Source organism: Aethalodelphis obliquidens, unplaced genomic scaffold (assembly GCF_003676395.1).
Source record: "Aethalodelphis obliquidens isolate GAN/ISIS:26980383/991018 unplaced genomic scaffold, ASM367639v1 scaffold6, whole genome shotgun sequence".
NCBI classification, from domain to species: domain Eukaryota; kingdom Metazoa; phylum Chordata; class Mammalia; order Artiodactyla; family Delphinidae; genus Aethalodelphis; species Aethalodelphis obliquidens.
This window is the reverse complement of record NW_020837950.1, coordinates 55,422,795-55,435,010: the sequence shown is the minus strand read 5'-3', so window position 1 is coordinate 55,435,010 and position 12,216 is coordinate 55,422,795. Positions and strand designations below refer to the sequence as shown.

Here is a 12,216-nt window from a genome sequence, read left to right as displayed (position 1 = left end):
ATGCACATGGTAAAAAAAATTTTAAGGATAACCAGTAAAAGGATAGAAATAGAGTTTGTAAGTTCTATAATAATGCAGGGGGGAAAGGAAATCCAAAACATGAAAGAAAATATAGGGGAAAAAACCTTAGAAAACAAGCAAGATAAAAGCAGTACACAAAATAAAATGTTAGAAATTTATGTACACAAAATTAAATGTTAGAAATATATTTAAATATATTATTAATAATGATAAATATGATATTATTGTATTTTATTTATTATAATGGCAATTAAATTCTATTATAACAATATAATTTTTAAATGATAATAAATATTAAAAAGCAAAGTTCACTATCTTAAGAAAAGTGCCATTGGTTTGGGTTAAAAAAATTGAGTCGTATGCTGTTTACAACAGACGCTTATCATACCTAAGGATATATAGACTGTTTGAAAGTAAAAAGATGAATATAACAGGCAAATCCTAATTTTATTTTTTGCCTCTTTTTTTAAACTGAGATATAGTTGACATATAACATTGTATAAGTTTAAGGCATGCAACCTGTTGATTTGATACATTTGTGTATTATAGTATGATTACATCATAGTGTCAGCTAACACCTTCATCATGTCATGTTATCATCATTTCTTTCTTTGCAGTGAGAACATTTAGGATCTAGGCTTTTAGCAACTTTTAGCAACTGCATACTACAGTGCAGTTGACTATATTCACAATGCTGTGCATTAGATCTCCAGAACTCACTCATCTTCTAACTGCAAATTTGTACCCTTTGACCAACACCTCAACAAGTCTCCCAAACTCCAGCAGATACTAATTTTAAAAAGCTTTTATAGCTATATTAATACCAAATTAATTTTAAGGTAAAAAGGATGATTACAGAAGAAGAAGGTCATTTCAAAATGATAAAAGGTCCTATTTTCCAGGAGTAGAATAGTTTTAAACTTACATATACTCACCATGTACCTAATGAGAGTTTCAAAATTTGTAAACTACAGTGATAAAATTATAAGGATATACTGGATATTGGAGTGTAAAATGGTTTATTCACTTTGTAGAGCTACTTGGCCATTCCTAGAAAAGTTGAAGGTGCAGTTCCACTTCTAGATATACATGCCGTAGGGAATTATGCTCATCTGTGTTCAAGTATACATTTACAAGAATATTCAGAACAACATTATTTGTAAGAGTGAAAACTTGGGAAAAACTTAACTGTCCATCACTGGAGAATGTAGCCATTGAATGTAATACTGTACTCACTAAGAATGAATGAACCGGCGCTCATGTTCACAAGAATGTTCCATGTCTTAAGCTGGCCGATGGGTACACATGTGTGTGTGTGATTGTTTACATACCATTTTGTAGGTCTGAAAATTTTCATAATGTCTTTTAAATACCAAGGAGAAAATATAAATAGAACTTGTCTACGTTAACATGAAATATAAAACATATATACACACTACCTCAATTCAAAAAGTGTCTATAACAGTATTTTTGAAGCTATATTTGAAAAAACACTGCAATTTTACTTTAAACGAATCTGTTTATCCGTGCACTATTTAGTAATTAGTGGCCTGCTGTTTTGATGAAACAATGTTAATTAATTTATTTTGCAATTTATTCCAAGCTAAAAAGATGGTGATGTAAGTTCCTGGTATCAAAGATGGCTAAGGAATGTGGATAATTTTTTCCTTTGTCTATGGATATATTTCTTTTCCTTAAGAGTCTATGACCAGCTGTAAAAAAATGCCTCATTTTAAAAAGTAATTGCGATTTTATAAAAGAACATCTCCTACCTAGGAAAAAAGATTGGACGATAGAAATGCTAACACATATATATGGAATCTAAAAAAAAAAAAAGGTTCTGAAGAACCTAGGGGCAGGACAGGAATAAAGACGCAGAGGTAGAGAATGGACTTGAGGACACGGGGAGGAGGAAGGGCAAGCTGGGACGAAGTGAGAGAGCGGCATGGACATATATACACTACCAAATGTAAATTAGATAGCTAGTGGGAAGCAGCCGCATAGCACAGGGAGATCAGCTTTGTGACCACCTAGAGGGGTGGGATAGGGAGGGTGGGAGGGAGACGCAAGAGGGAGGAGGTATAGGGATATATGTATATGTATAGCTGATTCACTTTGTTATAAAGCAGAAAGTAACACACCATTGTAAAGCAATTATACTCCAATAAAGATGTTAAAAAAAAAAGGAAATGAAAATACTTAAAGCACAATTGAGCTCTAACTTCTTAAATTTACCCCCAAAATCTGTTGAACATTTGGTTCTGAGCTTTCATTCCCAGGAATCCCTTTGAGATAGTGAACAGTTTGCACCATGTAAACCAGGGGTCCCAAACTGTCTTGCTCCACGAAACCTTTGTGGCATGCACTCCGAAACCAAAAGAAAACGTTAAGTTCAGTTCAGTAAGTAGTTAGATCACAGCAATCATGCAGAATCTCCCTTTGCACAGATAGGACTGCATCGAAAGAAATGTTGTACAATCTAGTGTTGGAACTGTGAACCACCTGGTAGTTTTAAGACTGCCCAAGAGATTTTGAGTACTCCTGTTTTCCCCTGAAAATTTAAAGTAATTCATGACACCACTATGAATGTGCTGCCAGCACCTTGCAGAACTAGGTAAAACACCCTCCCACGTACACCTTCAAAAGGAGGGCTCTGCATTCACTCAAATTCATGGTCTCTTTTCACTGACTGCAGGAGAAACCATACAAGTGCTCAGACTGCAGCAAGGCCTTCAGCCAGAAGCGAGGCCTGGATGAGCACAAGAGGACGCACACCGGAGAAAAGCCTTTTCAGTGTGATGTGAGTTTGGCTTCCCTTTTCTTTCCCTAGTGTCCTCCAGTAACCTCCGGTAACAGGAGATATGTATGTGTGTGGGGGTGTATCCATGCATCTATTTGTGCATGTATGAGAGAGAGAGAGAGAGAGAGAGAGAGAGAGTGTGTGTGTGTGTGTGTGTGTGCGCTTTACAGTGCTGATCTGTGTCTATTAATGTCTTGTGCTCTTTATACCTTTTGATTGCATAATCCATGTAACCACGTTGTAGCAATGTTTTTTATCCTAGTTTACTGGCAGCAAATGAACTCTGATTTTCTTTAAGACATGCCTGTACCCTGTTTTAATGCAATTGAGTTGTTCTTCCAAGGTATAAATACATGATGATTCAAGACAGCTTTCATGTGTCTGTCCAAGTCTTTGACAGGTTAATGATAGTTAAACCAGAGATTTAACTGGTTATAGATATTATTTATTTTGTTAAAGCCAAACAATTTCTAAAACATGCATAAACTCCTTTGTTTAAAAAACGCCACTGCCAATTGTTTAGATTTTCTGCTTATGACATTTGAAGTGAAATGAAATTATCGACATAGTTCACATTATTAATGAAAGGACAGAAATACTACCATTGTCAGTAAAATTAATTGGATCATGATTAATCTAGAGAAAAATGGTTCATCGATGAACAGCATCACCATTCTGTGTAAGATTGACAGTTGACAGAAAATTGACACAGGTGTTAGGGAAAGCACTTACTTCTTGTTCTTATTTCTAACACAAAAATAGCAAAGAAAAGAAAAGTATTAATGTAGCTCAATGTAAGAAGAAACATTAAAGTTGTAATCTGTGAAATTGCACAGTACATAGTTCTCTTTAAATGTTGAGGGAAACTTGAGTACTCAGTCCCCTGGGCATATCCCAAAGGATAAAGGATGGAGTAAGCAGTCCATATGAAAGGAAACTCACAAACAGAAGATGTTTTCCTTGTCTTTCCATGAAGCTTTGGTGGTAAGGTTAAGGCAGCAATGTACTCCCAGTGGACCTACTCATAAAAATACCTTTATCAACAGTGAACTTCTTTAAGGAGAGAACTACTTGTAGAGAAAGAAATGTACACATGGAGAGCTCTATCCTGGACTGGAGGTACAGCCAGTTTCATAATTTAATGGATTGAACGTTCAATCCATTGGTGCTTTTATTGGAAGCATTTTCATAAAAGCAAAACTTTTTTTGGATTATTTAATTGCACAACTACACAAATAAGTGATGGGAAATAGAAATTAAATATTAACGTGTATGGACATCTTCCTTCTATCACGCTCTACCTGACTTTTATTTATGCTGAATATTTTTGTGGACTGCTTCCTTACACAGACTGGACCATGATGTTATTTTTTAAAAATTATGTTACAAGCATGATTTTTTCTATCTACTTCTATCCCATTTACTTCTGTCAGATGTTCAAATCTCTCTGAGCCTTATCTGCAGTCCGGACTGGTCTGTTGAGGAGAGATCCAAGTTTAATGCCTCCAAAACTTCCCTGAAATGCAGCCTGGTCAGGGAACTGGCTGTCTGTTCCAAAATCTTATTCTCTTAACCTACCCATTCCAGATAGAAGTCCTCCTTTCTCACCCCACTTCCAGTCTATCTCCTTCCTAAATGGTTCTCAGATCCATTCCTTACTCTCAGTTTCCATTCCCACTAGCGATGCGTAGCCTGGACCCTCACCTTACTATTTCTTATTACATCCTATCTTATTACATTTCTTATTACATCCTATAGATGTAATAATCCCCCACCAAGGTGATTTTTTAAAAATCGAAATGAAATTCACATAACATAAAATTAACCATTTTAAAGTGAACAATTCAGTGGCCTTTAGTACATTGACGGTGATGTGCAGTCATCACCTCTGATTCCAGAACATTTTTGTCACCCCCAAATAAAGTTCCATACCCGCTAAACAGTTACCCCTCACTCTCCCCACACCCTGGCAGGCACCAGTCTGCTTTCATTTCTGTAGGTTTACCTATTCTGGATATTTAATATAAATGAATCATACAATATGTGACCTTTTGTGACCGGCTTCTTTCACTTAGCACAACGTTTTCAAGGATAATCTACGTTGCAGCTTGTGTCAGTGCACCATTACTTTTTATGGCTGAATGATACTCCATTTTATGTATACAACACAGTTTATCTGTTCATCAGCTGATGAACATTTGGGTTGTTTCTACCTCGTGGCTGTTGGGAACAGTGCTGAGACAAACGTGTGTATACAAGTTTTAAGTACCAGTTTTCAGTTCTTTGGGGTATATACCTAGGAGTGGAATTGCTGTGCCCATATAGTGATTCTATGTTTGACTTTTTTTTTTTTTTTTTGCGGTATGCGGGCCTCTCACTGTTGTGGCCTCTCCTGTGGCGGAGCACAGGCTCCAGACGCGCAGGCTCAGCGGCCATGGCTCACGGGCCTAGCCGCTCCGTGGAATGTGGGATCTTCCCGGACCGGGGCACGAACCCATATCCTCTGCATTGACAGGTGGACTCTCAACCACTGCGCCACCAGGGAAGCCCTATGTTTGACTTTTTGAGGAACTGCCATACTGCTTTTCACAGTAGCTGTACCATTTTATATTCCCACCAGGAATGCACAAGGATTCCAATTTCTCCTCATCCTTGTAAACACTTATTATTTTCTGTTTTTTTAAAATTATAGTCATCTTAATGGATGTGAGGTGGTATATCATTGTCATTTTGATTTACATTTCCCACAGGATTAGTGATGTTGAACATCTCTCCATGTACTTGTTTGTCAGCCATTTGTGTATCAGCTTTGGAGAAATGTCTATTCAAGTCCTTTGCCCATTTTAAAATTGTGTTGATTGTCTCTGTTGTTGAGTGTGAGATACTGGATACTAGACCCTTATCAGATATGATTGCAAATGTTTTCTTTCATTCTGTATGTTCTCTTTTTGCTTTCTTGATAATGTCCTTGGATGCACAAAACTTTTCAGTCTTGATGAAGTTTAATTTACCCATTTTCTCCTTCTCTTCATGCATTTGGTGTCATATCTAAGAATCTATTGCCAGATTCGAGGTCATAAAGATTTACCTTTATATTTTTTTCTAAGAGCTTTATAGTTTTAGCTCTTACATTTAGGCCTTTGATCCTTTTTGAGTTGAATTTTTGTATATGGCGTGAGTTAGAGGTCCATTCTTTTGCATTTTTTTCAGTCTTTTACCATTGAATATGATGGTAGATGTGAGTTTTTTATGAATGTCCTTTATTGTGTTGAGGAGGTTCTCTTCTAGTTCTCTGAATATTTTCATCAAGACAGGGTTTTGAATCTTGTCAAATGCTTTTCTGAATCACTTGAAATTATCATTTTTTCCTTTTGTCCTGTTAATGTGGTATGGTACATTGTTTGATTTCTATGTTCAACTACTGTTACAGTCCTGGGATACAGCCACTTGTTCATGGCTTATAATCCTCTTAACATGATCTTGGATTCAGCTTGTTAGAGGTTTTTTGTTTTTTTTTTTTTTGCGGTACGCAGGCCTCTCACTGTTGTGGCCTCTCCCGTTGCAGAGCAACAGGCTCCGGATGCGCAAGCTCAGCGGCCATGGCTCACGGGCCCAGCCGCTCTGCGGCATGTGGGATCTTCCCGGACCGGGACATGAACCCGTATCCCCTGCATCGGCAGGCAGACTCTAGATCACTGCGCCACCAGGGAACCCCCTGTTAGAGTTTTTTGTTTTGTTTTGTCTTGTTTTTTTTTGTTTGTTCATTTGAAGATTTTTTCCTATATATTCATAGGGGTATTATTCTGTAGTTTCTTTCATTGTAATATCTTTGTCTGGCTTTGGTATCAAGGCCGTGCTGGCGTCACAGAATTAGGAAGTGTTCCCTCCTTTTCTATTTTTGGGAAGAGTTTGAGAGGATTGGTGTTAATTCTTCTTTAAATGTTTGTTAGAATTCATCAATGAAACCATTGAGTTCTGGACTTTTCTTTGTTGGGAGGTTTTTTGATTCAATTTCTGTACTTGTTATAGGTCTTCTGAATTTTTCTGTTTCTTCTTGAGTCTGTTTTGGTAATTTGTGTATTTCTAGGAATTTGTCCATGACAACTAGGTTATCTAATTTGTTGGCATACAGTTCATAGTATTCTCTTATAATCGTTTTTATTTCTTTGGGTTTGGTAGTAATATCAAAATGTGACATTTTTAATGTAAACTCAGTCATGTGCTTCTCTATGATGGCGTCTCACAACCTATAAGGTAAAATCTGCCTTCCTACTTGACTGAAAGATTATTATGGTCTTTCTCAATTCTTACTATTTTATGTCTTAATAATCTTATCTGTCAGTGTTCTGCAGTTTCTTGGCACTAACACTTAGAGTTTCCTGAAGCAGTGATACTGTTTCATATCTGTCTCTTGTTCCAGGTACCTTGCATACACTGTTCCCTCTGCCTAGAGTCTTTTTCTGCTCCCGTTCCCACTGTCTACCATATATATATGACATTTGAATGGCATCTGAGCAAAATTGTAAAGAAGAAACTGATACGTATCCACTTCAGTTCTTTACAATTTTGCTCAAATGCCACCTCGCTCATCAACACCACTCTAACACCTTAGGCCCAGTCGCTCCGTGCTCTGCAGCTCCCCCAGCATGCCATACCTATTCAACTTTAAATATCTTTAGCTACTACACATATGGTAGATGACTTCCAAATCTTTCTTTCCCTGCCTAGATTTCTCTTTGAACTCTGGACAGATATTGTGAGGTGCCTATGAGACATCTCCCCTGTATTCCAGACTGAAATCATGATCTCCCAGCCTTCTCAAGCTCTCAACATGTTTCCTTTAACTACCCATCTCTCTGAGAACTCCACTGTCTCCAAATAGCCCAAGCCAAAGGTCGGAGCCTCATGCCAGACACCTCTCTTTCCCTGAGCCATGACCAATAGCATCATCTAGTTGAGCTTCTGTAGTTAGAAAGACACAGTGATCCATGGTTTGTATATAGTCTCTGGTTTCACTACAGTCCAGAAATATGTAGGTGTTATTTCCACTTATAGGAAGCAATTGAGGCACCCTGAGGTTGAATGACTTGCCTATCATTCACTGCTTATAACTGGCCAAATCAGGATTCCAGGGATCAAACCCATGCAGCTTCCTTTCAGCCCCAGTAATTCCTGACCCTCTTTGCTTGTCTGTATTTCTCAAACCTATCACCTTGTCTAAGTTTCCATTGCCACCTTCACTTCTCTCTTTCTGTCACCCCCTACATCCAGTGCAGTAGCAAATCTGATTGGCTTTGTATGTAAGTTGAGAATGTGAACACTTCTTACACCTCCACAACTAACAACCTAGTCTCCTGGAACAACACAATCGCTTTTTAATTGATCTCCCTCCTTCCATCTTTGCTCTTTACAATCTGTCCTCAACTGGCCACCCACAGTGATCTTTCTAAAACCCCAGTCAGATTTTACCTATGTGTGTGTAGATTACATATGTATTACATTACTCTCATTGGCTCAAACCCTCAACGACCGTACATCTCATTTAGAGTGAAAACCAGAGCTGTACCAGAGTCTGGAAGTAGCCATGTGACCTGCACCCCCCGCCCTTGTGCCCCAGCCTCTCTGGCTTCACCGCCCCCTCTGCCTCACTCCAGCCACATGGCTTCTTTGCTGTTCTTTCAGACGCACTGAGCTCACTCCTGTGAATAGGTCTTTGTATTTGCCGTTTCCCCAGCCTGGAACGCCCTTCTCAGGTGTCTTTATGATCTGTTCCTGTGCTTCTGTCAGTTCTCGGCTCAAATTTCTTTCTCTCTTACTTCCATTACTTTCTTAACCCTCACCCCATAGTCACCTTCTCCTTCACTGTACTTACATCCACCTGAAATATTACGTATTTGTTTGTTTAATTATTTATCATTTATTATAAGCTCCATGACAACAGAGTTTTTCGTTATTGTTTATTGCTGTATTCCCAGCCCTAGAACAATGCCTGGCGTATGAGAAGCAGTCAAAGAATATTTTAAAGGAATGAACAAATGAATCAATGACCACTGTCTTAGTTTATGTCCAAATCATTTCTGGCTTGGTGTGGAACATTGTTTTGGCCTCCCTGATTCCAGTTGTGTACTCTCTAGCTTGCTAACTAAATTATACTTCAGTTTCAGTCTCTTCTTCAAGTCCCACTGCTTGCAGAATATACATCCTTCCAGTTTCTTATGATTATCAGGGTCTCTAGGATTTGGTTCCAGCCTTCTAACTTCCTTTTCAAGTTGTTCCCCTAACAGTGTCACATCTTCAGCCTTAGTGAACAGTTTTCGTTCCCCACCTGAGTCTTGCTGTTCACTCCTCTGTACCTTTGTACATCTCCTTCCTTCTCCCTGGAACGTCACTCCCCAGCTTAGGACGTGATAACCCCTGTGCATCCAGGAAGAGTCATCGCACCCTCCCGTGTGCCTCTCTTGGCATTATGTTCATGGCATTGCAAGTATTTCTCCTAACGCTGTGGACTCCACTGAGGCAGGGCAGAGCGCTCTTTGTCACTGTTCTCCTTACTGAAGTGGTAGACACATTCTATGCGATAAATATTTGTTAACTGAAGATGTCTGTATACAGTTCTAACATTATCTCCAAGGACTTTCTATTAAACATGCTGTTTCCCTTTATCTTAAGACAAAATCAGTTTACCTCTAGCCTAGAGAAGGAACAAAATATTTTCCCATTTTTGGGGAATGTGAGTTAATAGTAAGTTGGAGTAGGCTGAAGGGTTGTATGAGAATCACATGTGGAAAGAAAGAAAAGGAAGCATCTCTGTTGCACTGTTGGAACTCCTTGCTCTTCCCTATTTTTAAAATGACTATAAAAGACCTTACATTTGGCTGATTTATACAGAGCATCAGTTTGAAGTCTCTTAATGACTGCATTTAAGTTCATGAGAACACAGCTTTTAATGTCTAGGTAGTCAGTTTCACAACCGTGACATCAGCTACTCTCTGCTGACATTTAATCCTCTGCCTTGGCCCTCGTTCAGCAGTCTGTTGGATTGTTCCAATCCGGTGTCCTATTGGAGCTTCTCGAACTCCTTAATTCTGAGCCGTCATCAATGACTTCGGCATCCTGCCCAACTTCCTTTCCATTTCTCCAGCTTGCCGCTGCCGTAATTTTCCCATGGTGACTATGTAAATGGACTTGAACTTTGTATCCCTCACAACACACTGGTGAGCTGAACTGTCTGAGAACCTCCTTTATTATTTCAAAGAGATGTTTATTTCTTAAAAATGGTGTCAGCCAGGCAAATGGAAGAAAGTGTAGTGGGCTCACATATCTCTGTTTGAAGTGAGAGACTTTTTTAATAGTTGGCCCTTGGGGGGTGGTATAGACTCTGAACCCAGACTGTCTGGGTTTAAATGCTGGAAACCACTTCCTCATTCTGTGACCTTGGGTAACCTGCTTGAGACAGAAGTGCGTGTGTCAGTTTCCTTCTGTGAAATGGGGATGATACCTAAAAGGGTGGTTTGTGAAGTTTGAACCAGCTAATGGTTAGAAACTGCCAAGGGTCATTCCCGGCACACGGTGAAAGCGGATGTCAGCCCTTAAACCTAGTCCCTGTGCCAGAAATAAATGACTGTAATAAAACAGTGAACAAGACGCCATGTCCCCTGCCCTCATAGAACTCACATTCTTGTGGAGTACAGACTTAAACAAATAAGCCTGAATAGATGTCTCATTGCATTTTATGAAAAAGATTGGGAAAGGAAAAAATGGGGTGGGCTGTGAAAGGGTAGTTAGGGAAGAATTCTCTGAGAAAGTGACTCTGAGTAACCTAGAAGATGAAGAGTAGCCATGGGGGAAAGAGCATTCTAGGCTCAGGGAACAGAATAAATCAAGGCTTGTAAGTGGGAAAGAGCATGCAGTGTTAGGGGAAGTAAAAAGGCAGGGGGAGCTGGAGCCTGGGGAGAGAGGAAGAGGGGGGTGCAAGGTGAAGTTGGAGAGCAAACTGGTAGCCTTTCAGCCACATTAAGGAATTTATTTTGAATCTGATTTCAACAGGAAGCCATTGAAGAGTGGTATCTATTGTTCTTTTGACGTGAGGTTTAGAGAAGGAGGCAGGGAAATAGAAAATAGGGAACCAGTTTTAATTGTGTCTTACGTACGATCACAAATGTTCATTTATACTTATAAAAACAATTTAGAGTTTCTTTTACTTGAAAATAATTTCTAAAGACACCTTCTTTGGTTTCTCCAGAATTACTCCACAGCCTTTGGGTTACTTACGTTGCTCACAGGGATGGTATCTATCAATCACCTATCTACCTTTCCCTTTCTTTCTTTCTTTAGTTCAACAAATATTAATGGAATGACTACTCTTGCCTTCCTGTTCCTTAGGACTAGTAAGGAGAGACATTAAAAAGCACACAAATAATTAATTACACTCGAGGTAAGTGTTATAAAGGAAAAGTAAAGGCTACTATGAGAGCATTTAACAGAAGACTTCTGTCAGAAAGATCATACAGGCCTCCCTGAGGAATGCATAGGAGGCAGCTAGAAAAAGTGAAGTGAGAAAGTACTGAGGCAGGAAGGCTGTGGTGTCTTCAACAGCCTACACTAAAGCTGATTAGTTGGGCTAGAGTTTAGGAGTTTCCCTTAAAGTAAGGATCCAGTAAGGACCCATGGAACAGTTTTATGTAGTAAAATGACATTTATGGTTTTAAAAATCCCTCCACCTGCTGGGTGGAGCACGGACAGAAGGGGATAAGGATGGATGCAGAGAGATTCAGATAGTATTTCTCACCTGGGTCCTTCTGACAGTGTAAAATTGTCCATACATTACAGGGAATTTGCATCTCCTCTCCTATATAAAATGCATGGAGCAACCCCCATTCTTCAGGACAGTTACACACCTCCTCTAGTTCCAAACATTTCCTGAGGGGAGGGGAAACTGTACCACCTCTTTGAGAACCACTGACACTGGCTATTGCAATAATCTAGGCTTTGGTTTCCAGAGTGAGGAGCTGCATATCCCAGGAGGCCTAGGAGACATCCATTGGGAAACGGGAAGGAAAGATTACAGTTGTGATCCCTGCTTATTGTGTATTTTAAAACAAAGAACTTAAACTTCAAAGAACTTAAAACAAGAAATTAAACTTTATTATCATTGAATAGCGGGGCTTGACTTTGGTGTCCTCTGTTACTTTGGTGCCCCTGTTAACAGCTGGTTTCTTGCGATGTACAGTACTAAATGTGATCTGAGGGAAGAGTGGCAATTCCATGGCGATGCAGGTTGTCACTTGTTTGTTTTCCGTGCTTGCAAGGATTGCGATTTATGTGTTCCCAGTTAAGTGGAGATATGGATTCTGTTATCTGTTTTTAAACAAAATAATCTTGTACAAAAGAGTCCT

At 39.1% G+C, this 12,216-nt stretch overlaps 1 protein-coding gene across 2 annotated transcripts in view; it reads left to right on the top strand.

The window, feature by feature from the left end:
- The window catches only part of PRDM5 (PR/SET domain 5), a 220,956-nt gene that overhangs the window by 199,541 nt on the left and 9,199 nt on the right, over nt 1–12,216 (top strand). For both annotated transcript variants that reach the window (XM_027103618.1, XM_027103617.1), the window contains one exon: nt 2,717–2,821. In XM_027103618.1, coding sequence (XP_026959419.1) covers nt 2,717–2,821 — 105 coding nt within the window. The remainder of the gene's footprint in view (nt 1–2,716; nt 2,822–12,216) is intronic.